Source organism: Falco naumanni, chromosome 11 (genome assembly GCF_017639655.2).
Source record: "Falco naumanni isolate bFalNau1 chromosome 11, bFalNau1.pat, whole genome shotgun sequence".
Taxonomy (NCBI): domain Eukaryota; kingdom Metazoa; phylum Chordata; class Aves; order Falconiformes; family Falconidae; genus Falco; species Falco naumanni.
This window is the reverse complement of record NC_054064.1, coordinates 4,996,446-5,021,403: the sequence shown is the minus strand read 5'-3', so window position 1 is coordinate 5,021,403 and position 24,958 is coordinate 4,996,446. Positions and strand designations below refer to the sequence as shown.

At 57.0% G+C, this 24,958-nt stretch overlaps 2 protein-coding genes across 2 annotated transcripts in view; one reads left to right on the top strand and one right to left on the bottom strand.

The window, feature by feature from the left end:
• Nucleotides 1-249: 249 nt before the first annotated feature.
• LAMC2 (laminin subunit gamma 2) lies at nucleotides 250-18,875 on the top strand. The gene is made up of 23 exons (XM_040610456.1): nucleotides 250-331; nucleotides 4,621-4,809; nucleotides 7,255-7,384; nucleotides 8,328-8,426; nucleotides 8,638-8,774; nucleotides 9,163-9,285; nucleotides 9,402-9,591; nucleotides 9,945-10,057; nucleotides 10,349-10,567; nucleotides 11,554-11,733; nucleotides 12,255-12,488; nucleotides 12,736-12,872; nucleotides 13,172-13,325; nucleotides 13,449-13,654; nucleotides 13,926-14,005; nucleotides 14,463-14,600; nucleotides 15,364-15,508; nucleotides 15,772-15,921; nucleotides 16,412-16,526; nucleotides 16,627-16,826; nucleotides 17,396-17,554; nucleotides 17,643-17,742; nucleotides 17,950-18,875. Exons 1-23 carry the CDS (start codon nucleotides 250-252, stop codon nucleotides 18,198-18,200), a joined length of 3,531 nt encoding a protein of 1,176 aa, XP_040466390.1. The 3' UTR covers nucleotides 18,201-18,875.
• Nucleotides 18,876-20,070: 1,195 nt separating this feature from the next.
• NMNAT2 (nicotinamide nucleotide adenylyltransferase 2) overlaps nucleotides 20,071-24,958 on the bottom strand; it is a 31,672-nt gene continuing 26,784 nt past the window's right edge. The window contains exons 9-11 of the mRNA XM_040611325.1: nucleotides 23,906-24,007; nucleotides 23,594-23,661; nucleotides 20,071-23,463 (exon numbers count right to left, since the gene is read on the bottom strand). Of these exons, the coding sequence (XP_040467259.1) occupies nucleotides 23,361-23,463; nucleotides 23,594-23,661; nucleotides 23,906-24,007 (273 nt within the window). The 3' untranslated portion in view covers nucleotides 20,071-23,360. The remainder of the gene's footprint in view (nucleotides 23,464-23,593; nucleotides 23,662-23,905; nucleotides 24,008-24,958) is intronic.

Below are 24,958 nucleotides of genomic sequence, written 5' to 3'. Positions count from 1 at the left end.
AGGAGGTCCCCGGGTGCTGCGCCCCGTCCATGCCTGGCTGTCGCGGGGCGGGCGCCTGTCTGCGCGCCCTGGGCTGGGCTCTCCCGGCTGGGCGTGAGTCAGCCCACGGCACACGTGCTCTTCCTGTTGGGAGTGACTCCGGTGGAGCAGCCGATAAAAACCACGCAGGGGGGAAAAAAGCGATAGGCAGCCGGTGGGGAGCCCTGCCGTCGCCTGCTGGAGCGGGGCCGTGCGCGCCCGGCACCAGACATGGCTGGGTGCTGGCTCCTGCCCCTCTGCGGCCTCGTGGCTTCTCTCCTGCCCGCAGCCCGGAGCGCCAACGGAGGAGAAGGTGAGGCCTCGGGGAGGTCGGCTGTGCCTGCTTTCGTGCTGGCGTGTGGTCCTGCCGGCAGCCCTGCCCCAGCGCCGGGGAGCCGCCTGGGTGCTCGCCCCTCCTGCCTTTGGGGTGAAAATTGGATCTGTAGGTGCTTCTCCTTACATTTCCCCTGGGGTTAAATATCCCATGGCCATCAAGGCTTTTGGGTTTTTTTGCTGTCATTCCCTTTAAATAACTTCTGTGCAATTACTTCACTGCTTTCTGTATAAAGCCCTGCTACCTGGGTGGGATTTGGGTGTGAGCACGAGCATCACCCAGGGAGCGGGTGGCTGATCTGCCTGCTGCTGCTGCTGGAACCAAAACCTTCCCTAAGCCCGAGACAGAGCTGGAAGCAGCCAGCAGCCAGTCTGCTGTAGCAACACGTGTGGTGTTTGTATTTTGTGCAAGTCCTTGTGAGATGCCCCCAGCCCCACCGCACCCCACGGGAGGTGGCGAGTCTCCCACGGTACACGGACTGACGGTGAGCTGTAGAGGTCCAGAGAATCCCCTTGCACGTGTAATTGTAGCAGAGAGCGCGATGTAGGGATGTCTGCGTGCATGCAGCCCAGTGGCGATACAGGAATGGGGTTTCAGTTGCATTGGTGAATAGTCTGGAGATCTTTGGCCAAAACCAGGTTTTCACATGTGTTTTGTGAACACATAAAGATTTCAGTTTTTTCTGTCTGCACTCCTGGCCTTCTGAAACACATTCACGGGGCTGGAAGTTGCAAAAGAGGCTCTTTTATTAATCTTGAAGTGTAGTGCAATGTGACAAGGGAAAAAAGTGCTGAATAAGTGGTTTGCCTTTTTTTTTTTTAAAAAAAAAAAACCAACCACTAAACCTGATTTGCTTTGCATGCTTCTTGAATAATTATTACAGCAGCCTTAATTGCATGCAAGTTTTAAAATACTCATGTAGACTCTTCCCCCGGCTCTGCCTGGCAGCACTTGGGCAGCTGCTGCTTTTCCATGGGCTCTTGAACATTTTCTGCGCATATGTAAAAGCCGTAGCCGATAACTGACTGTGCTTTTATGCTGCAGCAGACCTTCCGAGCTGGTTCAGTGGTGCAAATTAGTCTCCTGTGCTGTTACTCCTCCGATTGTGGCGTTAGATGTGTGCTTGTAATTAGCAACCGTTTGCTTGCAAATGAGGTACTTGAGTCACACTGGGCTCATGTACCATCTGGTCGAGCGTTGGTCAGGGCGCTTGTCCGGCAAACTGCACGGAGCCTTGCCTGAGCAAGCGAGCGTTGGCCTGGGTGGTGGGTGCCTGCATCACCTTCAGACCCTGGAGGGATCTCCCAGGCTTTGGGGAAGAGCTGGGTGTGGAGGTCAGAGCTCAACAAGGTGTCTAACTCAGTGTGTTGGAAAGAAGGCACCAGCTTTTGGCTCCTGGTGTGTGGTCTCTCCCTGACGATGCTGATGGAGACACGGGCAGATCTTCCTGCAGCGAGAAAGCTGTGGGGTGGGGGAATGGGGATCCCCAGGACCTGGGGCAGCAGGTGGGACAGTCTTCTGGGTCACTGTCCCAAAAGCAGAGAGCAGGGAATGGCTTGTGTCGTCGTGGAGGCTTCGCTGCATGCAAAGCTCTGCTGGATCTCTTGATGAAACAAATAGTCATTGCAGACCAGCTCGTGCGTCCAGGGCTGTCGGATTTGCTCCTTGCAGACCCAGGGCCAACCTCATTTTCTGGTTTTGTGAATTTAAAAAGACAATTTAAGACGTCCGAAGCTGCCCGACTCCTTCTCCAAGCCTTTCTGATGTGGGAATTTGTCTTGGCACAGCAAACCGGCATTTTTCACACTTTGTTCCACTGGGTGGGAGCTGGGGGAGTGATGTCTTGCTGGATGCATGCCATGACCTCCTTCATCCCAACATAGTGCTGAAGAAATACGGCTGGAAACTTCTCCTCTGTAGAGCCTGTTCTTCTCCACAGTTGTCTGAGAACTGGATGATCTCAGGGCAGAGCCTCAGGGCACCTGGATCCAAAACTGATCCTGTCCTCAGCTGGTGCTCATCTTCCAGCAGCTCCTGCGTGCTCTGTCTCGTTAGCAACTCCAGCGTGTCTCGCTCTTGGTAAAGATTAATCTGCCCGAGCTTTCCAGTTTCCAGGAGAAGACCAGCAACAGGAACAGCTACACTGGTGAGGTGGTGGCACTAATCTGTAACAGCATCTTAAATGGCTTCAGATTAGTGAGCCCTGAACCCATGCCAGCGCTGGAGAGCTGGCTCTTAACTGCTGCAGCCTCAGAGCAAGACCTGAAAAAAGGTTTTCCTTCCCCGGGGGAATGGTGTTCATGCCTGTAATTTAGCAACCCAGTAATCCTCTGGGTTACGTAGATGTAGGGTGATGCATGGGTGGGGTTTAACACGATGATCCTTGTATGGGTCCCTTCCAGTGTGAGGTATCCTAGCTTTTGCGTGGAGGGATGGGGTGGGATGGACCCCAAGCAGTCCCGCTGTGAAGGTGATCACAAACACCTGGAGGAAGCCCTGCACTGCTGCTCTCGGTGGGTTGTCTTGTTTCATCTCTGCCCTCTGGTCACTAGTGATGTCCCCTGAGGCTCTAGATGCTTTCTCGTACCCTAAGTGGCACGACTTGTGCACCCACAGGTGCCCTCGCAGCGGGCTGGGGTGGCAGGACACCTTCTGCAGCCAGGTCTCGGTCTCCTGATAGACTGCAAGGGGAGGACCGTGTTTGCTGGGGCTGCGGGGGGAAAAAAAAATATATACCTCTCTGTTTGCTGGTGCATGAGGTCATCTCTTCTTGGCAGCAGGCTGGGCCGCGGCTCGCTGAGTGCCTCCGTCTGGTATGCAGGTGCGCTGGGTGTGTGCGAGGCGCGGGTGTGAGCGCTGGGTGCTGCGTGCTTGGGCAGTGAGCGCAGGAGGCTGCGCCTGGTCCCGGCAACCAGGGATGCAGAAGCCAGGGACCTTGTAGCCTTCGGCTAAGCGGTGCCAGAAGAGCGCTGGGACGGAGGAATGCACCAGGTACCACCCGCTGTCTGCACCCCCGCTGCCGTTCCTGCTTGCTGTTGGGTTTCATCCTGCCAGCGCTGCCGGAGGTGACCTGAGCGGGGGGTGGGCAGCTGGGGACACCTCTCGACTCCCAAGGAGCTCCGCAGTGAGCAGAGCTTCACCCATGGAGGCTGAGGAAACCCTGGCAGCACCGGGGTGGTTTGGAGCAGCTCGCCGGCAGGCTCTGCACCCCTGCAGACCCTGCTTTTTCCCTCAGGGCGTGTGTTTCTCCTGCCTGTCTCTGCCAACCGTTCCCTCGGTTGTGTCTGCTCTGCTCCGTGGCACTGAGGAGCTCACCTGAAATAAAGGTCCTCAGGCTTCCACACTCTATACTGGCCACTGAGGGCTTGGCAGGTATATGAGAAGTGGCTTCAAGAGAAGACCTGGGCAAGGCAATGAAGAAGGTAGCTGGAGGGGGCATGTCTGGTGAGATACCTGCCAGTCTGCTCTCCAGAGGTCCCGTCTGTCCTGGTTGCAGTGGGGTGCAAAATCTCATGCCCGTCTCCCCTGGCATCCATCATGCAGTGTTGTGGGCAGCTGTACCCTTTCTTTCTGTGGAGGCTGAGGTGAGATGACCTGTGTAATCTTGCCAAAACCATTTTTTTATTTTTTTAAATCTACCTCTTGGCTGGCATGCTTCTGCCAAGGTTCCTCTGATCAGAAACCTCTCCTCATCACCCGTGCACTTGGCCGGGAGGACACCTGCATGGAAGGACCTGGTGGAAGTTTGTTGAGCTTTTCCTTCTGGGCTCACCCCAGTCAGAGGCTGGGTGAAGCAACACATAACCTCAGGGATCCTTCCCTTCTCCCTGTACGATTCCCCGTGCTTTTCTCAGGATAAAGTTTGGGGGTTTTTTATCATCTCTGCTTACTCAAAGACCTTGTTGTTCTGGAAGACCTCTGAAGGGATGGAGAACATCCCTGGCCATGCTGCACTGTGGGGAGGGGCTGTCTGGCTCAGGGGCGGGTTGTCCATCCTGAGCTGTGTTGGCAGGGAAATAGATGTTGGCATCACTTCAGAGCAGGAGGGATGCTGAGTGTGGTGTGGGCACTGGTGGCACTGGGGTGGTTGGTGGATGCAGATGCGTGGGGATGGGAGGTTATTAGCAGGGCAAGAGAAGGAGGTTTGCGTTGCCCAGGCTTGTTCCTTGGCCAGCAAGGTGGGTTTACAGCTTCATAGCTGGTGTCCTCATCTCTAAGGATGGTTTGAGATGTGTCTCTCTCTCTCTCTCTCTCTCTCCTCTCCCCAGTCTGTGACTGCAATGGGATGTCCAGGCAGTGCGTCTTCGACTGGCACCTCCTGAGGGAGACGGGCGATGGGTACCGCTGCCTCGGCTGCCAGGGCAACACGGAGGGCGCCCGCTGCGAGCGCTGCAAGGAGGGCTTCTTCCGCCAGCGCGAGCGGGGCTGCTGCCTGCCCTGCCGCTGCCACCCCCAGGGTACGTGGCCTATAGCCAGGAGGGGTTGCGGGGGTCGGGGGGCTTACGGTGCCTGCTGCCACCATGTCCCTGGGCTCTGCTGAGCACGGGGGCTGGGGCAGGCGCTGGGTCCCTGCGCGCTGGGCCTGAGCACTGTGGGAGGAGGGAGCGGGGCCAGCTTGGCTCCAGGTGGGACTGGGGGGTGCTGGAGCCCAGCGCCGTGTTGCTGCACCATAAGCTGTAGGAGCTGCTCCTCCACCTGGGTGCTTCACGGCTGGGTGCTGGGAGTGCTGAGCCCCTCAGCAGCTCAGGGCTGCAGCCGGGCTTCAAAACCCACCTGCCCCCTGAAATTATCACAGGCTTACAGAGTGGTTTGGGTTGGAAGGGACCTCAAAGATCACCTAGGCCAACCCCCGGCCATGGGCAGGGACACCTCCCACCTGACCAGGTTGCTCCAAGCCCCGTCCAGCCTGGCCTTCAACACCTCCAGGGATGGGGCATCCACAACTTCCCTGAGCAACCTGTTCCAGTGCCCCCCCAGCCTCACCATAAAGCGTTTCCTCCTTATGTCCCACCCAAACCTCCTCTTTCAGTTTAAAACCTCTTCCCCTTGTTCTGTCGCTACAGGCCCTGGCAAAAAGCCTCTCTGCCATTGCACCACCTCCCCTCCCGAGGTGCAACGCTGTGAATTCAGGAATTACCCTTTCACTTTTACGATGCAATTAAAAGCCTTTGCAAAGCTCGCCTTTACACACTGAGCCCTCTTTTATAAATCGGGAGGCCAGAGCAAGGTCTCCCGGAGCCCTCCCTCCCCCAGGCTGAGCCACCCCAGCTCTCCCAGCCCGTCCCCACAGCAGAGGGGCTCCAGCCCTCCCGCCGTCCCCACGGCTGCCTCTGGGCCCGCTCCAGCAGCTCCATGGCTGGCGGGTACTGGGGACCCAGGGCTCCAGGGGGGTCTCACCAGAGCGGAGCAGAGGGGGGGCACCCCCTCCCCGGGCTGCTGGCCACGCTGCTGGGATGCACCCAGGGCACGGCTGGTTTGCTGGGCTGTGAGCGCACAGTGCTGGCTCATGTCGTTCGTCACCCAGCAGTGTCCCCTTCTTGGCAGGGCTGCTCTCCATCCATCCATCCATCCATCCTTCCTCTAGTCTGTCCCAATATTGGGGATTGCCCTCACCCAAGTTCAGGACCTTGCACTTGACCTTGTTGAACTTCATAAGGTTGACATGGCCCCACTCCTTCAGCCTTTCGGCATCTCTCTGGGTGGCGTTCCTTCCCTCCAGCACCTCCACCGCTGATCCCTGCCTCGCTGCGCAGGACCCTGTTCTGCTCCCCACTGAATTTGGGGGGTGGGCATGAACCCACTGCCACCTGCAGGAGCTGCCCTCGGGAAGCTGCTTGCCCCTCCCAGCTGCCATCCCTTCTCCAGGACCGTGGCCCAACCCCCACGCAGGGAGCGGTGGCTTTTGCCGGCTTTGTCAGTCGGGCTGATGATGCTTCCTGGGTGTCGCAACATTTGGTGGGCTCTGCAAAGGCTTTTAATTGCACCATAAAAGCAAAAGGATAATTCCCAAGTTCACAGTGTTGTGCCTTGGGAGGGGAGGCGGTGCAAAGTGCCCCGGTGCTTGAGGATGGACTGGTGGCTTCAGCCTCTCCAGCTCCTCCAGCAGCTCTTTGCAGACCGCAGGGCTGCCAGGTGGGATCTGTAGCTCTGTGGTGTTTTCAACGGGTCTTGTGGTGGTTACACAGTAGATGCGATGGCTCCTGCATCCTCATCAGGTTTCAGCTTGCTCCGCAAGTAGGTGGCTCGTACATGTGGCACTGAGGTGTGGTGGGTACTGAAATGCCTGTTGGTCTCAGCCTGTTTTCTGCACATGAGAAACAGATGGCAGGAGGCAGAGTAATAGGCTTTAGGGTGGTAGGAGGGTGAATATCCCCTTGGCCACCCCCCACGCTGGCATGCAGGGAGGGCCCAGCAGCAGGATGAGTGCCCATGGCTCTGGCATCCTCTCCCCTTGGCACCTGCGTGGGCACAGCATAGGTCAAACCAAAGACTCTGCCATGGCCTTTGGCCCCCTAGGGTCCTTGAAGAGGCACCAAAATCAAGTTCTACTGATGTTTACTAGCAGAGGGTCTGGCAAAGAAGAAGAAATTTCTCTGCCCAGTTTGCATGCCCTGGAGTCCATCTTGTCCTCCACAATGACCTTTATGGTAGGAAAGAGGATCCTTGTCCTGGGCATGTGGTCGATGCCTGCTGGAATTTATCTCCTCCCGCATCAGTCAGGGAGGCCAGAGCAGTTTAAACAGCCAGCCCTGGTGTCTCAGCATGGTGCTGGGATCTCAAGGTGGGACCTGCTGCTGGGGCTGGGTTGCTCCTCACGCTGGTGCGGTGCTTTGTTCCCCTGGCCCACCGGCGGCATCCCAGGGAGGTGCCTGCCCAAACCGATCCTTCCCTTCTTCCCGCAGGCGCCCTCAGCCCACAGTGCAGCAGTGACGGCCGGTGCAGCTGCAAACCTGGCGTGATGGGCAAGAAGTGTGACCAGTGCCAGCCAGGCTTCGAGTCCCTCTCGGAGGCCGGGTGCCAGAGGAGCGGGCAGTAAGTGCTGGCCACTACCTGTGGCACGGGGACAGCTGGTGGGCCGGTCTCCAGAGCTCTCCCAGCTGCTGTAAGAAGCCCACGCTGGCTGAAAGCACCCTGGGCGAGGGCAGAGGCACTGTGTTTCGTGGCAGCACAGACAGCCTTAAGCTAACCTTGCTGGCAGAGTGGGCTCCACCAGGGCTGGACCCCCGTTCCAGCCTGCAGGGCTCACCGCCGTGCAACAGCATCAAAAGCTGAGCTTAACCACACTCTGAGGAGCTGGCTGGCTTTATTATCCAGATAACACCAAACAGGCAACAGCCAGGCTAGTCAATGTGACATAAATCCCACCCACGCGTGGGTCTGCGGGGTGTCGGTGCCGCTCACGAGGACTGCTCCAGCACAAAGATGTGCACGCAAAGATCAGCCCCTTCCTTTGCATGAAGCCCTGTTTAAGCACCTTCCACAGTGTTTCTGGTTTGGTTGCCTCAGCATTGTGTCCTCTTCTTTCCTGCTTCACCCTGCTGTTGCTCTTTCGGGGTCCCTGGCAGGCAAAGGGTGGGGGTGAGGGGTGGCTGCCTGAGCTGTGCTGCCGTGCCTGGCCTCCTGCCCGAGCCTCCCCGGGGTGTTGCTGCCTGTTGGAGCCCAGCCAGGGACTGTTAAGCTCAACCAGGGTTTGTTAAGCTCAGCAGAGCTTCGCTTTGCTCTTTTAGGTGGGTCTGGTGCTCGGGGGTGTCCTGGGGCAGTAGCATTGGGCACTGCCTCAGCCTGGCACCCATACTGGTGCAGCTGGATTAATTAGGGAGGTGGCTCTGCTGGTTGTTTTTCCCCTTCTAGCATGGGACTGGTAGCTGGTGGGGCAGGGAGGGGTTTCTCCACTGTCTTGTCTAACAGCTGGGGCCACAAAGCTCCCTGGCTGAGCTGGAAATGCAGGCGGAGGTCCCCGCTGTCCCTGTTGCAGGACCCTGCAGTGCGAGTGTGACCCGGCCGGCAGCACGGGGGACTGCATCTCCGGCCGCTGCGTCTGCAAGGCGAGCGCTACCGGACAGCGGTGCGAGAGGTGGGTGGCAGGAGCACTTGTGGAACCACTGTGTGGCATGTCCTCAGCCTCTCTGGCGGTCACACCCCCGGCAGTTGTGCCTGCCCGTCTCACCATCCCAGCCCGGCAACGACCTTGACACCTTGGCCCTGCTGTCATTAGAGGGCTGAGTGTCTTGACCCAGGAAAAAAAAGAAAGTGGACTTGAATGTTGTCACCTTGTGTTTCCCCAGGTGCAAACGAAACTTCTATAACCTGGATGCCAGAAACCCTGCGGGATGCTCCCCCTGCTTTTGCTACGGGCACTCAGCTGTGTGCGTCAGCGCGGACGACCACAGCATTTACAACATCACCTCCACCTTCCAGCAAGGTGAAGCCCCGGCAGGACATCCCTGCGGCGCCTGAGGGTGTTTGCCATCCCTTCTCTTTGACGTGCTGGAGGAGCTGGCTGGTTCGCAGCCCTGCGGGGGCTCCCTGTGCTTTGATGGGTGGGGTGGCTTGGTTGTAGGCAGAAGTGGGGTGCGAGGGTGGCAGGGACCATAGGCTTGCTTCATGTCTTTCCTGACACTTGGGAGGAAACCGCTGTGCCCAGCCTGGCTTATTTACAGATGTGTTGGCACAGGGATATCTGTGCTGCTCCCTCAGAGGTCAAGAGGTAGGGAGCTGAAGGGTTTGGATGTGACACAGCTTGAGAAATTTGCTGGAGTCCTGGAAGCACCTTCACTGTCCCTGCTGACTGGTCCTTGTTGGTGCTCCAGGTGCTGAAGGCTGGAGAGGTATCCATCAAAGTGGCTCCCCAGCCCAGCTCCAGTGGTCCCCGCGCCATCAGGATGCCTTCATAGCGGCAAGGAGATCGGAGCCGATATACTTTGTGGCGCCCGGTAGGTGCGGGAGAGGTGACGGTGTCCCCTTTGCTTGGTCTGATTCTGGGAACCAAGCCTTCAGGAGGAAGGCCAGCTTTTAAGGCTTTAATTTCCTCCCTTTCTTCCCTTCACAGCAAAATTCCTCGGGAACCAGCAGCTGAGCTACGGCCAGATGCTCTCCTTCGATTACCGCCTGGACCGAGGGGGACGCCAGCCATCTCCACACGACGTGGTCCTGGAAGGAGATGGCCTGAGGGTCACTGCCCCCTTCCTGCCCCAGGGGAAGGTCCTTCCCTGCGGCATCAGCCAGATGTACACGTTCAGGTAAATGGAACACTGGGGCATTTGGGGCAGGGTGAGCAGGGAAGGCTGCAGCTCTCAGGAGCTCCTGGATTCAGCTGTGATCCCTTGGAGGTGGCAAATGGCTGCCTGGTTTGGGCTGGATGCATCTCAGGTGCTTCTCTCCTGGATGAGGAGGGCACTTTGTGAGAGGGGCAGTAGAAAAATTGGCTTGAGGCTGGGCTGGGCATTGTGCTTGGTGTCAGTTGCATGGGTGGAGGTTGTTCTCCAAAGCCTTGAGCTGAAGGAGGGAGATTGGGAGAGGGCTGCTGCGTTTTCTTTGTAAGGCATCTTATTTTCTTGAAACCGGTTCCACTTCTCCCCCCTCCCACGGGCAGGCTGGATGAGCACCCGAGCAGCAAGTGGAGCCCGAGGCTGAATCACTTTGAATATCGCAGGCTGCTGGGAAACCTGACAGCAATCTGGATCCGAGCCACCTTTGGGGAGTACAGTAAGTTGGAGGAGAGCTTGCAAGCATTAGGTTGACTTCTTGTTGCTGGAGGTGCCAAGTCTCCAGATGGAGGCACCTTTTCTAAAAGGTAGTAAAATAATAATAAAAATAAAAGTAGTGCCTTAAGATGGGCAAAATATAATTATGGAGAGATTAAGCAGGATGGCAACGGTGGGGACAGCAAAGCCTGGGCTCCAGTCTATCTGCCCATGGGTTTGCAATGAAACACACGACCTGCGCAGGTCCCGGGTGCAGGGGACTTGCAGGTGAACCAGCTCTGTCTCCCTCCAGGCACCGGCTACATCGACAACGTCACCCTGGTGTCGGCGCAGCCCGTGGCTGGCGTCCCTGCGCCCTGGGTAGAGCACTGCGAGTGCCCGGCGGGGTACGGGGGGCAGTTCTGCGAGAGGTGTGCCCCTGGCTACCGCAGGGGTGACCCCCACCTGGGGCCCTTCAGCATCTGTATGCCGTGCAGCTGCCAGGGGGGAGGAATTTGTGATCCTGACACCGGTAAGAGAAGCCACCGCCACGCTGTGCTTGTAGGGTGTATGGGATCACAGGGTGGCTGCCTGCTTCCCAAGAACTGAGTTACGGGGCGGGGGGGGGGGGGGGCACTGAATGGGGTGAGATCACTGACTTGGGGGGCTGGAGCGTGGGGAACATCATGGACAAAACTCCCCAGAGCCTAGAGATGCTGCAGTCAGAAATACAGGTAAGATGCATTTGGACCAAATCAGGTTTAGATAATGCTCATTCGAGAGAGAAAAAGCATCTCCTACTGCCTGGATAGCATTAAAAATACGTCTTCTGACCTTTTCTTTTAAAGGTAAGCACGGTAACTTGTCAGGCTGAATGGGGCTCTGAGCAACCTGATCTAGTTGAAGATGTCCCTGCTCACTGCAGGGGTGTTGGACTAGATGGCCTTTAAAGGTCCTTTCCCACCCAAACCGTTCTATGATTCTATGTGGTGTGAGTAGATATCAACCATATGATCATGTTTTACTACCTGTCTTGTTAAAATAGCCCACAGTGTTGCCATGTAAAGTCAAAGTAATGTGAAATTAAGCTATCAGTATTTTCCAAGTCTGAGTTGGAATTTCTAAAAATCTGAGCATTGAACAGGAAGCACAAAAAGCAATGTGTGGCTCCTTGGGAGCTATGTGAGCTGTGACAAATGAGATACAGCCACCTTTGGGTGGTGATGGCCAGCCTTCCTGCCCTGGGATGGGCTCCTGGTGGGGTCTCGCTGGGCTTCCATTGCAGGAGCAGGACATGGTCCTTCCCGCGTGGTGAGGGACTGATGGGCAGAGCAATGGAGCACTTACGGGCAGGCGTGGGGATCTCAAGGAGTCCAGTGGAAGATGCTGGACCATGGGTGCTTGTGCTGCTGTGGGTGGCATGGCCACCAGTGAAGGGTAGCCAGGAGGTGGATTGGTGGAGGGTGTCCCACTGGGGGTGAAAGCAAACTGCCCTAAGCCCTTTCCTTCCTCCTTCAGGCGAATGCTACTCGGGAGATGAAAACGTGGCCAACAGTGTCAGCTGCCCCTTCGGCTTCTACCGAGACCCACGGCAGCCGCACAGCTGTAGGGCATGTCCCTGCAGCAACGGCCAAGGCTGCTCGGTGGCACCAGGTGGCGAGGAGGTCATCTGTGACCAATGCCCTCTTGGAGCTGCTGGTAATGCCCTTCTCCAGGTTGCTTCTGCTCTGCCTTTCTCCAGAACTTCTACCTGCTGCACAGGGAGATACAGGCATCAGCAGGCCAGGATGCTCAGAGCCAGGCAGATCAACCCCTCTTCTCAGCCCGGCTTACCTACGGCACTGCCGCTCCTGCCGGTCCGGGGGTGTTTCAGCCCCAAGGGCTGAGCACACATGCATTGCCCCATCCTCGGAAAGGTTCTTATCTAAACAGATAACGTGGATGGAAAAAGGATGGGTGGAGAGGGAAGGGAATAGAAAAACAGAAAAAAAAAAAACCCAAACCCAAACAAGAAGGAAATTACTTACCCAACTTAGTTGTTGCACCCAGCTTTTGAGTACCTGCCTAGTGCGTTGTGCATTTGGCAGTGCAGGGAGGGGAGATGATGTTGTGAAGGCCCTGATGGGGTTAAACACCCTCATTTCTGAGGGGCAGGAAAGTGAAGCAGCCTCTGCCTTCTGGGCAAGAGCATGAGCTTCTCCTCACCTCTTGTTTCCCAGGAGCCAACTGCGAGTACTGTGCTGACGGCTATTTTGGAGACCCAGCGGCTTCCCGCGCCTGCCAGCCGTGCCGGTGCAACGGCAACGTGGAGCCCAACGCCGTGGGGAACTGCGACCACCGGACGGGCGAGTGCCTCAAGTGCATCTACAACACCGCTGGCTTCTACTGCGACCGCTGCAAAGATGGCTTCTTTGGGAACCCCCTGGCCCCCGATCCCGCTGACAAGTGCAGAGGTGAGAGCCGGGCACTGTTTGAGCTGGGGGTGAGTAAAGTAAGAAAATCCATGCCAGAGTGCAGAGTGCTTGTTGGGAAATGGGATGCTGCAAAAGTTGAAGCTGGAAAGAGGGAGTAGAGAGCAGGAACTGGAGCAGAGGGGGTAAACGGTGGGAGGAAAGCAGGTGGAGAGGGTGGGTGGAAGGATGTGCTAAGACTTGAGGTGGGGAAAGGCTCCTTTTGAACCTGTGCCGCTCTGACCTGCAGCTTGCGCCTGCGACTCAGCTGGTGCTGAGCCCTTGAAGTGTGGGAGAGATGGGAGCTGCATCTGCAAGCCCGGCTTTGAGGGTCCCAACTGTGAAGAAAGTGAGTGCCCGGCTTGCTACAGCCAGGTGAAAGCCCAGGTGAGCATCTGTGCCAGCCCCAGGGCCACTGAGTGGCTGGGGGTGCAGCGATACACTTAGCCTCAAGCATCTCCTCCTGACCCCCTCAAGCTGCACCTGAACTTTGGGGTTGTACCCAATTCAACCGATAAAAAACCTGATGACCTAGAACTGCTGGCCTGCTGTGCCCCACCCAAGAAATGAGTCCTTGCATTGCTCTCCATCCTCTGGATGGACCGTGGACACGGTTCCCACCCTAGTCTTTCTAAACGTGGGTTTGGCATCTCACCGGCTGATGGCCTGATCTGCTGTGGTTGCAGGTGGACCTGTACCTGCGGCAGCTGGCAGAGCTGGAGCTGCTGTTCTCTGAGGTGCAAGCTGGTGGCGGGGCTGAGAGCCAGGAGCTGGAGGGGAGGATGCAGCTGGCTGAGGAGATGCTGAGGAGCATCCTCAGGGAAGCCCTGAGCCTCCAAGGTACCATCTGCCCCCTGCCCTCGGACGGGGCCATCTGTGCTCTATCAGGGGAGAGTTTTGCTGCCTGTGTCTTTTTGCTCAGCAATGAGTTTTTATTCAGCCTTCCTCTTTCCTTCTCACCAGCCTCTGACAGGTCTCTGGAAAGCCGCGTGGGCCGGATGAAGGGGCAAGGGTCCCGTTTCCAGAGCCGCTTGGATGAGATCAAGGCAACGATGGAGAGGCTGAGGTCTCTTGGGAGCCAGTATGAGACACAGGTGCAGGACACCCGGCAGCTGCTGGAAAGAGCCAGGCTGGACCTGGACCGCAGCACAGCTGCTCTGCGCCGAGTGGTAAGAGCATCCATGTGCAATGTGCTGCTTGTCTAGCGCAGGGCTGAAAAAACTCCATGGAGAAAGCAAGAATTTAACATATTCCAGTTATTACATTTTGTTTGTGAGAGCGGAAAATATTCTGGTGGCCCAGTCTGCAGGGCTGGGAGCTGGAGAGGAGCTGACGGGGGTATTCGTGGGGCTGTGGAGGTTTGGTGGGCTGCAGTTGCCTCTTGCTGAACGGGGTGATGGGCAGCAAAGAGCACTCATGCCTCTCTTCCTCCCTCCTCAGACCGTTCCTGTTTCAAACCTCCCTGGGGGCTCAAATCAGTTCTTGATGCTAGCCCAGGAGGCTCTGAGACTGGCCAACAGGTGAGTGAGTCACTTCTGCTGTCAGCTGAGAGGGAGGGGAGTGGGATTGAGATCCTGCTGGGCACCTAAGAGGTCCTTTTGGGGGTCCTCGTCTATTCACCAGGCTGCAGCTGCCACCACCTCTGTGCCAGCCCTGCAGCAGGGGAAGATGTGGCTGCTGGGCTGGCTTCGCTGCCCTACAGGGCTGCCCTCAGTTGTCTTTCAGGGGGGAGTTGGGTGTGTTCTAGAAGCATCTTTGGGGTCAGAGTTTGGCCCATTGGCATGGGCAGCATCTCCCCTGGTGCTTCTCTACCCTTGGGAGATACAGGAGGGGCAAGCAAAACGTGGGCGCCCTTCTCCATCACAATGTGTTTCCTGAGAGGGTGTGATCACCGCTGGGTACAGTGGTAAAGCGAGGTGGTGGAGAAGACTCGGGTGGGAACCCTTTCTCACGCGCCCCCTCCCCTGTACCTCGCAGCCACGCGCAAGCTGCCAACACCGTAGAGCAAGCCGCGAAGGCGGCGCGGGAGGACGCGCGGCAGGCGCTGCAGCTGGTGCGCACGGCTGCTGGCGGAGAGGCGGCCGCCTCCGGCTCCCTGCGAGGGCTGCTCGGCAAGTGAGTTCAGGCTGCGCTCGCCCGCGTGTCGGGGGGGGTGCGGGAGGGAGGAGTGGGGTGGCCAAGGGTCCGTGCCCACCCAGCTGAGCCGCAGAAATGTGTGGTTGGAGGCAGGGAATCACCCGGACTTGGTGGCCAGGCAGTCTGAGCGGCGGAGGTGCAGGGTGGGCAGCGCTGTGGAGCATCTGCTTCCCACCCCGCAGACCACGCTGCTCCTGCGGGCCCGCCTGCAGCTGGGGGAAGGGGTTTAACGCCACGTGGGTGAGCGGGCTCCCCGGAGCACCTTCCGCACACGGTTGCAAACTTGGGCTGGGTTTAGCCCCAGGGTGGATTCAGCCCCGCGTTGGCTGGGTGGCTCTCCAGGTTGGGCTGGTGCCTCCTCAGAGCCCACCATGGTGTGAGGATCTTTCACACCGCTGGGGGGTATGAGCAACAGCCCCAAAGTTATGGAGCTGAATGGGGATGTGTAGGAGGAAACATCCAGCGGTAGGGCAGGGATTAGCAGCACCCAGGTGGAGCCTGTGCCGCTTCAGCTGGTGTGGAGCACGTTTTGTTTCTGGAGTGGGAGTAAGAAGCCAGCGGGTGCCCGCTGGGCAGAGGGGCTGGGATGTGGGGGGTGTTTGCAAGTAGCTTTCCCCATGTGATCAGTCTGCATGGGGCCTTGGAAAGCACGAACAGGTCAATGTAGGAGGCAGTGTCAATGCTGCGGTGGGAGGCTGGCAGCGTGGCTGGTGCAGTGTCCTTCAACCTCACATCCCTACAGGTACGAGGAGGTGAAGTTGCTGGCCGGAGGCCTGAAGGCTGAGGCTGATGGGATGGCCTCTGACGCAGACAAGGCTTATCAGGGCAGCCTGGTGCTCCTCAACTCCGTGTCCCGCCTGACCAAGACTGACATTGGGTCCTTTGAGGTGAGGGCTTTGTGCCTGCGGGATGAGGAGACCCCCTTTTGCTCTCCCCTATGCCCTCCCTACTAGCAGCTCAGCCCTTCCCAGGGCTCTGTCCCACTGGAGAGCCACTGGATATGCATCTTCCCACTCTTTTGGCCCTGTAGCTGGCCATGGCAGAAGGAGTAAGAAAGAAGCATCTGTTGCTGCTTGCTGTGGGTCCTGGAGAGCACCAGGAAGATGCTGGGTTCTTCCAAGACACCCCAGTCACTGCATCTCTGTTTCAGGGGGAGGCAATCCGGCTGAAGCAGGATGCCAGTGCTCTCCTGAGCCTGGTGGACACCTACCTGGCACAGTACAGGCAGCTGCAGAGCCGCACGGGGCGCCGGGAGGAGGAAATCAAGCAGCTGCTGCGGCAGGGAGAGGGCGAGAGAGCGGTAAGAGGCTGGCTGGGGGCTGCAGCTTGGGGCATCTTCAGCCCGAGCTGGAGCCACGGTGCCACGGCCACAGCACCACCACGACCACGTCCTGCCCTCGCCCGTTTGCCCAAGGGGACGCAGCCCTGCCTGCCTGCTGCGGGGCAGCACCCTTCCTCAGCCGTGCAGCCCCTTGGGCTCGGTTTGCTGGAGCTGGTGGGACCTCACCGCGTGCACGGGGCTGCCGGGCAGGGTCTCGGCTGCACATCTCCTCCATATGAGGCAGGTTGAAGACCTGCTCCTGGAAAGATCGGAGTTGAGTCAGGGGCTGGTTGAGGAGCACTGGCACAAGCTTCTGCTGACGGATCAGGCTGTGGTAGATGGATTCAGGCATTTGGGAACAGGCTGATGGGTCTCTTCCCCCAGTGTGGCTCCTTGCAGGCTGTTCTGGGACTGTCCAGTGCTCCCGTGCAGTGTCCTTCATCTGTCCTGTCCCTTTGGCCTGTCACAGACACTGACGCAGCTGCTATCCCGAGCCAACCTCGCCAGGAGCACAGCCCTGCAAGCCGTCAGCGCTGGCAACGCCACCTTCTACGAGGTGGAACAGATCCTGAAGAGCCTCCGGGGTAATGTCCTAGAAAAAAAATTTCCCTTTCCCCTCCCTTGTGGGATCTCACGAAGGCAGCACAGCTTCATTGCTTCATGCCCGCGTGTGTTTCTTTTCAGGCTTTAACCTGCAAGCAGATGACAAGAGAAGGGGAGCTGAGGATGCCATGAGGAGGCTCCCGGTTATCAGCAGCATGGTTGCGAGCGCCAGGGAGAAGACGGACCGAGCTGAAGCTGTCCTGGGCACCGCCGCTTCTGAATCCAAGGCGGCCAGCAGCGCGGCAGGGGAAGCGAAGGAGATCACCGCAGGGATCCAGCAGGTGAGGACAGGCTCTGGCCCTGTTGCTGGCAGAAAAGCATTTGGAAGGGAAAACCATGGAAGAGGAGGAGATGGTCGTAACCTTCGTGGTGGACCTGATGCGTTGGGTTTTGGCCTGAGATTTGTCTACAATGGATCCCGCAGATACCAGAGCTGGCTGTAGATGACTGGGGGGGGCGGGGGCGGGGTGGATCTCTGCAGGCACCTTTGTCCCATGCGGATCTCTGTGGTATACCTCTGTAGCCACCTTTTGGTGACCAAGGGGATTTTTCCAGTTCCACAGTCTTGAGTCACTGGCAGGCTTGTGAACTCCCAAAACTGATGTTGGTGGGTTCAGCTCCCAGATTTGTAATTCCCCAGGGATCTGCTAATATGTGCAGGAGGGCTTGATCCATGGTTGTAGAAAACCCTCTGGAGCAACTGGTGGGAGGACATGAAGGATGCAGGACAGCCTGTGACAATATTGGGTCCCTGTAAAAGGAACCAGTCTCCACCAGCTCCATGTCCCAGCACACCCAGATTGATTTCAGCTGTGCTGTGCCCCTCTGAAAGTGCCTTTGCCTTCTCTAGGAGATTACACGGCTGAAGGTGGAAGCCAACAAGACAGCCGATGGTGTCCTCGCCCTGGAGAAGGCAGTGGCCTCCCTGCAGCGTGAGGCCAAGGAAGTGGATGCTGAATTTACGAGGAAGTTCTCGGAGGTTGAGGCAGATGCTGCTGTGATACAGGAGGTGGGTCCCCGTCTTCTTTGCCTTGCCCCCTTCCCTGTTGACTTTGGGGCTAGACTTCACGTGACAGCTGCTGCCTTGCCTTCCTCAGACAGCTCAGGAAGCCCAGGAGGTCCACGCCAAGGCTGGCCAGGCAGGGGTGGTCGTGCAGGAGATGTTGAGTGCCCTGGAAGAGCTGCTGCATCTGATGAGTAGGTTTTGCAATGCTGCTGTAGGGTATGGATGGAGACGGGTCCCCGCTGGGCTCTAGGCAGGGCTGCTGGCATTTGGTGGGGAGCTGCCTCAGATGGTGCCTGTAAACGGGCCGAGCAACGGAATGGAGATGAAATATCTAGAAAGATCTAGACCTCAGCCTCCATCCATGTTTCCTTCTTCCTGATTTTCCTATTTTGCAACAGACCAGCCTGGTGCTGTGGATGAGGATGGCCTGAAGCAGCTTGAGATGAATTTTCATAAAGCCAAAACCAGAAGCAACCAGCTGAAGGATGAGATGTCGGAGCTGGAGCAGACAGCTGCGCTGCAGAAGGCCCGGGTGCGGGTGCTGGAAAGCAGCATTGATGAGATCCTGGTGGATATTAAGAACCTGGAGGATATCCAGAGGAATCTTCCTCCAGGCTGCTACAACACCAAAGCCATTGAGCTGCCATGAGCAAGCTCTGGAAAGGCTGCAGCGCCTGCCAGGCTGAAGGCAGGAGAGCCTGGCCCAGCTGCCCTCCCCAAACCTGGTGGCACCGATTGTGCTGAACTGATCCTTACCCTCCAGTTCAGCGTGGCGGCTGAAATTCACGTCATCACGCTGGCTCTGGAGATTCCCTGATTTTTCAAAGTGGTCCGTCCCTCGGTCACGGGAGGAAGGAGATGCCTGGTTGCATGAAGGTGCTACTGGCTGAAGAACAGCCCGTTCCAACATTTCTCTGAGATGCAGGTGGGGGTTGCTTGTGTTGTCAGCCTTGGGAGTCTGCACAGTTCAGAGCCTGAAGTTCATGGCTGAGAGGTTCTCTACCCGCTGTGGATCCCCTCTCCCAGTTTGGCACACACACAGAAGGACTAGAAGTCGCCTTACTTTTGACACTGCCACCGCCACCTCCTTCCTCCTTATGTTCTCCACAGCGTCTTCCTCGCCTTCAGTAGCTCAGGAGGCCAGGAATGAGCGCTGTGAAGAGGCAGCTGGAAGAGATGAGTTTTGAGCTGTGGCACCGTTGGTGCTTCACGTGGCTTCCTCCTCCCAGCCTGCCCAGTCCTCACCTTGCTGGGAGTGCTGCTGGCATGGTACAGCTGTGGCTTAGACATTTGGCATCAGGCGCCACTGATGACCCTTTTCATAAAGCTGCAGGTCTTCCATGGTGCTTCTCAGTGAGGTGGTTACTGTTCTGCTAAAGCGGGGTGGGGGGGGAAGAGCTGCCAGCTGCTTCTGAGCTCGTAGCGGTGGGCTGGGTGGAGGAAGAGGGGGGTCCCAGGCACAGCAGGTTAGCAGAGAGAACTGCTAGGGCTCCTGAAGTGGAAAGTCTTTCCTGCTCCACCTGATCCCTTCAGCCAGGAGGAGAGGGTCCCCTTGCTTTCTCCTGCAGTTCTTTTCAAGTCCCAAAGCCCCTGAGGGGTGGCTTTCTTGTCAAAGCTCCTCCTGGGCAGACACAGGTCTCCTTACCTTCTGCGCTCAAGCACAACCTTTCCTTCCAAGACAGCCCAGTTTGGTACTGGGCAGCTTCCTGGGTGTTCCAGAGCCCAGGAGAAGCAAGGTGGCTGTCCCCTCGGCACAAGCACCCAGGACCCTGCAGCACGTGTCGCAGGAATGGGGGTTTTCTCCAGGGACCCGCAGCCACGAGCTCTCATGTCCGAGAGCCCAGTCCCATCCTGCTGGAGTGCCTGTGCCCTGATTTGATCGGTTTGGAAATATGAAAGATGTCTGGAATGTGTCTCTGCCTCTGGTGTGGTGCTGCCCGGTCCCGCTCCCTCCCGCGTGGTGCTGGATGTTTCTCAGGCTCGAGCAGTCGCCCGCCCTATGCTTCCCACCGTACGCCGGAGCAGAGCTGGAGGAGCTGGGGACCGGAGCATTCACATCACCCACCCGCGGCTTTCCTGTGGGTCCAGCTCCCTTCTGACACCGCTCCCAGCTCCCTTCAGATGCCATCTCAGGGGAAAAAAGATCTAGCAGATGCTAGAAGTCAGCTCTGCTGAAGCCCCTGACCTGGGTGGTGGTGAAAGAGGAGGTCCTGGACAGGAGGATACTCCGGGGGACTCACTCACCCCTCATGAGCTCTGATAAAGCAGCACCCACGCTTTTGCTTGATCAGGATATACCAAGTACTCTGTTTGCCTTATACTTCTATTTAAGCCAGATGTCTCCTTGTCTCTGGTACATCTTCCTTCCGTTGTACATCATAGGGACAGGCATTATGGACCTGACTTCATTCTTCCACAAGCTGGGTTTTTTTTACAAGGGAGGAGGTCAGTAAATAATCAATACCTTTGGGTGGCATCTTGCAGCCTGTTTTATTTTTCCCGGCTCCCTGGTGTGGGTGAGTTGGGCTACCAGCTGTCCCAGCAGTGCAGTTGCTTGTTCTCTTTGTGCTGCCTCAGTCTCGGGGCTGTATTGAAATGACACCAGTAACATCTTTGTTTTGTTTTGTTTATTACATAATTTAAACATTTTGCTGATAAAGTTTTTTTTTTTTGTCAATGACCATTTTTTTTCATATAGCAACAGAAGAAAAAAAAAAAAAAATCAGGCTCCAAAACTTCAAACAAAGGTGAAATCGGTGGCATGGCAACTTTAGCCCCTTCCCCCCCCCCCTCCCCCCCTTTACTTATTTTTTCCAAAAGGCATTTGAAATTAATTTTTCTTTCAGCAAATTGCACTGATTAAAAGTGGAGGTTCAAAAACCATAACCCACGAGCTTCTTCCCACCCCGCCCCTGCACCCTGAAAACCCCAATCCCCGGCAGTCGCGTGGATCTTCAGGGATAATTCTTTTCTTTTCCATACCTTCCCAAAGACATATTTCCAAACCAGTCCCAGAACTGAACAACCAGTTACAAACCCCCCGTCCCCCCCCCCCCGTCCCGTGAGTTTTACTGAGCGGATACACGAAGGCGCAGGTAAGACTAGTAAGACAGAACGTACTCATCACCCGTACCACAACGCTACGTCTCCAAGGCATGCCGCCCTAACCGCAGCGGGATGGGACGCCGGCAGGCTCACCCTGCGCCCCATCCTGCGTACCTGAGGGAGGGAGGGATGATCTGAGATGGCTCTCGGATGTGTCGCCTGCCTGCCTTCTCCATCTCCTGTGTTTTATCTCCCTGTGCCTTTTCCTCAGTGAAAACCCACTGTCCTTCCTCCCCCTTCAGAGAGGCATCGCTGCCCCAGGGGGGTGAGATCCCTCTCTTTGCGTGTGTGTGTGTGTTTTGGAGGCTGGTTGCCACCAATTGCTTTTTCTCCTCCTGCTTGGAGCCAAGACACGTGGGTGACGCCTGGCGAGGAGGGGAGGGTGTCTGAAATCACTTCTGTGTCGGGGTGCAGAGGGGGGAGACACTGAAAAACCGAACATGTAAGAACGGGTGGGGAGGAGTCCAGCTACATACGTGGGTGTCTCATGGATGAGATGTCCCGCCACGGGCACCGGCCTAGCGCGCCAGCTAAAGGGAGCTCAGTAGGGTGTTGGTGAACAGCTTGAAGTGGCTGAAGACCTCCCTGGAGAAGGGACATCCCTGCACTCAGAGTCCCACGTACACTCACCGCCCTCTCTGCTTTGGCATCTCCGTATCTCCTCACCCCATGGCATATGTACGCAACCACCTGGAGATACCAGAGCTGGTGCTGAGGGCTTTGGATGATGAATTTACGACAGTTCAAGAGCAAGCCTCTCCATGTGGAGGGAAATCCCTGGCAAGGAAAGACCTCTTCTGGACTTTGGGCAAGTCACATCACTTCTGTCTCTCCTGCTTTCCCTTCTGGGAAGGGCCGTGCCTCCTTGGAAGCTGTTAGCTATTGCTCACGAAACCCTGCCTGCTGCAAAGAGCCTGTGGCTGTAGGCTACCTGCTTTTGCCCAAAGTTGCTTGCTGTTATGGAGATGTCAGCAGCATTCAGCAGGTCACCAAATTCAGCACAATGTCTCATCTTGGGAGCTTCCACGAGAGCAGCTTGTGACCCTCCATAAACTTTTAAAGAAGAAAAAAAAAAAAAAAAAGGTAATTTTTGATCTTTCCCTAAAATGCCCTGGAGGACTGTTAGCCTTCAGGTGTCTCAGTGTGATGATGTCCCTTGCTGGGGACCGGGAGCTAGTCACAGCGCTGCCCTAGGAAAGCCACAAAGCCAACATGGGCAATGGTTGTGCTTTGGGAGAGGGTGGTGCTGTGGACCAGCCTGAGCCTAGTTAGCCCAAACGGGTGGGGAGTGTGCAGGTGTCCAGGAGCTATAGGCAGCAGGGCTATACCCAAAGCAACACAAGGTTAGATGGAGCAAAGGGAGAGGAAAAGGTGTGGAGTAAAGCAGGACCATACCTTCCTCCTTGTGGCTGTGGCCTTTCCCAGGGCTTCTGCAGGGTCCTTGCACCCCAGGGATGCTCAGCAGGGCAAGGGCCTGCTTCAGCAACCCTCCTCTCCGCAGGTCTTAAGTAATTTTCTCTTGCTCCATGTTACCTGCCCCGTTTTTAATGCCAGCATCTCCACTAGGATCCATCCTTGGCATTTGAGGGCACGTCACAGGCAGGAGAGCAGGAGCCTGGCATGTCCCAAGGGATGTGTGAAGTAGCCACAGCCAGTTTGGGAGGGGGAAAGTTTCATGCATTTAATAAACTCTTCAAGGAGAGGGAGACGGTAGGAGCAGAGGGAGAAAGGGGAAGTTTACAGACAGAAACAGAGAGCTGGAGGATGGGGATGGACCCAAGCCCCCATGAAGCTCAGTGGGGTTTGGGGCAAATTCTCACCAGAGGCTTTGGGTCACTACCTGCTGCTACTTCCCTCATTTTTTGGCTTCATAAATGGTAGGTCCCTTTTTAGGTGCTGTGGGCTGCCCCCTCCAACACTGAGTCAAGAGTTAGAGCATCACCCCAACTCCACTCGCCTAAGGGGTGGCTTGGTTTCACTTGCAGCCAAGGCAAGGTGAGACACATCCCCCCTAGTCATGCTTTGGCAGCAGTGCTTGCCAAGGCTTCTGCTCCCCTTCAGAAATGCCCTCCCTGTGATTTTTCAAGGCCAGGAAGAGGGTTTTGTGAGCTGGGTTGTCTTACTGCTGCCCTGAGGAGGTTCACCTGCCGTGGGGCACCAAGCCAGCTGGGTTACAACTGCCTGTTGCCAACCAGGATTCATTTGGTCATCATGTTGAGAGATCTAACGGGCTCACACTAAAACTATTCAAGAAAAAAACAGTCCACCTAGATTTATTGAGCTGAAGTACTGTAAGATGATGCGGAAGAGAAAGCCCCTGCTCTGAGCATGCTGGGAGGATGGACCAGGGGGGCCATGTCCCAGTGATGCTGAGAGGGGGGTGTCTGAGCCACTTCCCCTCGAGCGCACTGAGCACTTCGCCCTTTTACCGGCCACCCCCTCCCTGCCTGCGTACGCGAAGAGGGCAGTTCCCCCAAAAAAGAGACCAAACCGTTCCCTTCGGGGCTGTGCTGCGGTTCCCTGGACATTGCTGCACGATGGAGCGTTGGTGCCGGGGGTGAGAGGCAGGCACGGGCGGGACGCCATGGGGTGGGGGAGAGAGATGGAGACACAGACTGAGAGAGAGAGAGAGAGAGAGAAAAAGTGATGGAGAGCTGTAGGCAGGCGGGACACGAGGGCTGTCTCGCTGCAGGACCTCTGGCGCTTAGCCGGAGGCGTTGATGTAGAGCTGGCTCTTGAGGATGTAGTCGATGACGGGCTGGCAGAGGTAATCCACGACGTGGCCATCCCCGTGCTGCAGGGCCAGTCTAGGGGTGCGGGGGGAGAGAAAGGGGTCAGAGCCTTCCTGGGTGCATCAGGTGCCCCCGCAAGCAGAGCGGCTGGTTGGGGGGCACCCCTCTCCCGGCTCTGTGGGGGGAGTCCCCCCGCACCACCCACCTGCTTTTGGTGGAGCTGACGACCGACATGGGGTGGTTTGAGTCATCCTTCACCACCAGAATGTTGTTCTGCAGGGGAAGGAGGAAGCGAGGAGTGAAGGGCCAGCCTGAACGTGGGCGTCTGCCCTGCCAGCCTCCCCACCCCGCTGGCCTCGGGGGGCTGCCGTGCAGTCGCCCCGTTGCTTGTCCCACCTAGCAGCTGAGAACATCTGGCCTTGAGGTGTTCTGTGCCCTGTGGCGGGAGCACTGCCCTGCGTAAGGAGGGGCTGCAGGTCCCTTTGCAGCCTTCCCGGCCACGCTGGCACCCACTTACTTTGTACTTGCGGAGTATGGAGGAGTGGTTCATGATCCGGTCAGGGTCTGCTCCATCCCGAGGCACCACCACGATCCCAAACTCCCCAACAATCACCTCCATCTAGGAAAATCCAAAGTGGAGAGAGCTTTACAACCACCCCACGCAAAACCTGCCACTGTCCACCAGCTCCCCTGCACCAGAAGAGCTGGGCCATGGTTTGGGATGAGATAGAAAGTGAATCTGAGGCTATCACAACTGCCTTTGGCAGAAACTTGGGACCATCATGGCATGGCGAGTGGTCTGCAGGGGATGAAATCAAGAGGCCCAGGGTCAGGTACTGTTACTAGATGTTGAGGTTAGGCTTTAGGGAGGGCTTGCAGCAGAAGGAGAGTGACAGTAGAAGAGGTTGCCCAGAGAGGACATGACTTCTGCTTTGCTGGAAGGCTTTGTGAGCAGGATGGACATGTTGGTCCTGAGAGAGGTCTTGAAGGGGGGTTCTTCCAAGGCTGTTTGCACCAAGGCTGGTGGCCGTATTTTCTGCTCCCGTTTGTGTTGGGCGAGACAAACCAGGCTCATCTGGAAGAGCTCTGGGTCAGCATGTGCAGGCAGCAGGAGCCCGTGAGGTGGTGCTGGTGCAGAATGACTCCGCCACCTGCACTCTGGTGTCCAGTTTTTGTATCCTTTGTGCTGTTTTTTGCATCAGGACTTGCCTCATCTCCAACTTTGCAGCCCTTCAGAGGAGATATCTGCCAGCTCATTGTTTTAAAAACCTTGGGACTTGAAGATGCGGTAACTGATTTTAGAATTGGTTGAGAGGCTCAGCCTCGACCGGGAGGAGTGGGGAGGTTGTGTTGGCTGGCCGATTTCAGTGAAGAGCCAGGTGAGGTCCCATACCCAGCACTAGTCTGGCTGCCAGGAGCAGCATGTGGGTTGGTAACCCAGTTCTTCTCTAGTGCTGGTGTCTTTCCAGGAAGGTATGGCTTCTTCAGGCAGGGACTGTGGTGTTCAAGGTGTCCTGCTGCAATGCTTCGCTGGTGGGGGGTAGGGGCACAGAGAAGTGGGCAGCGGGTT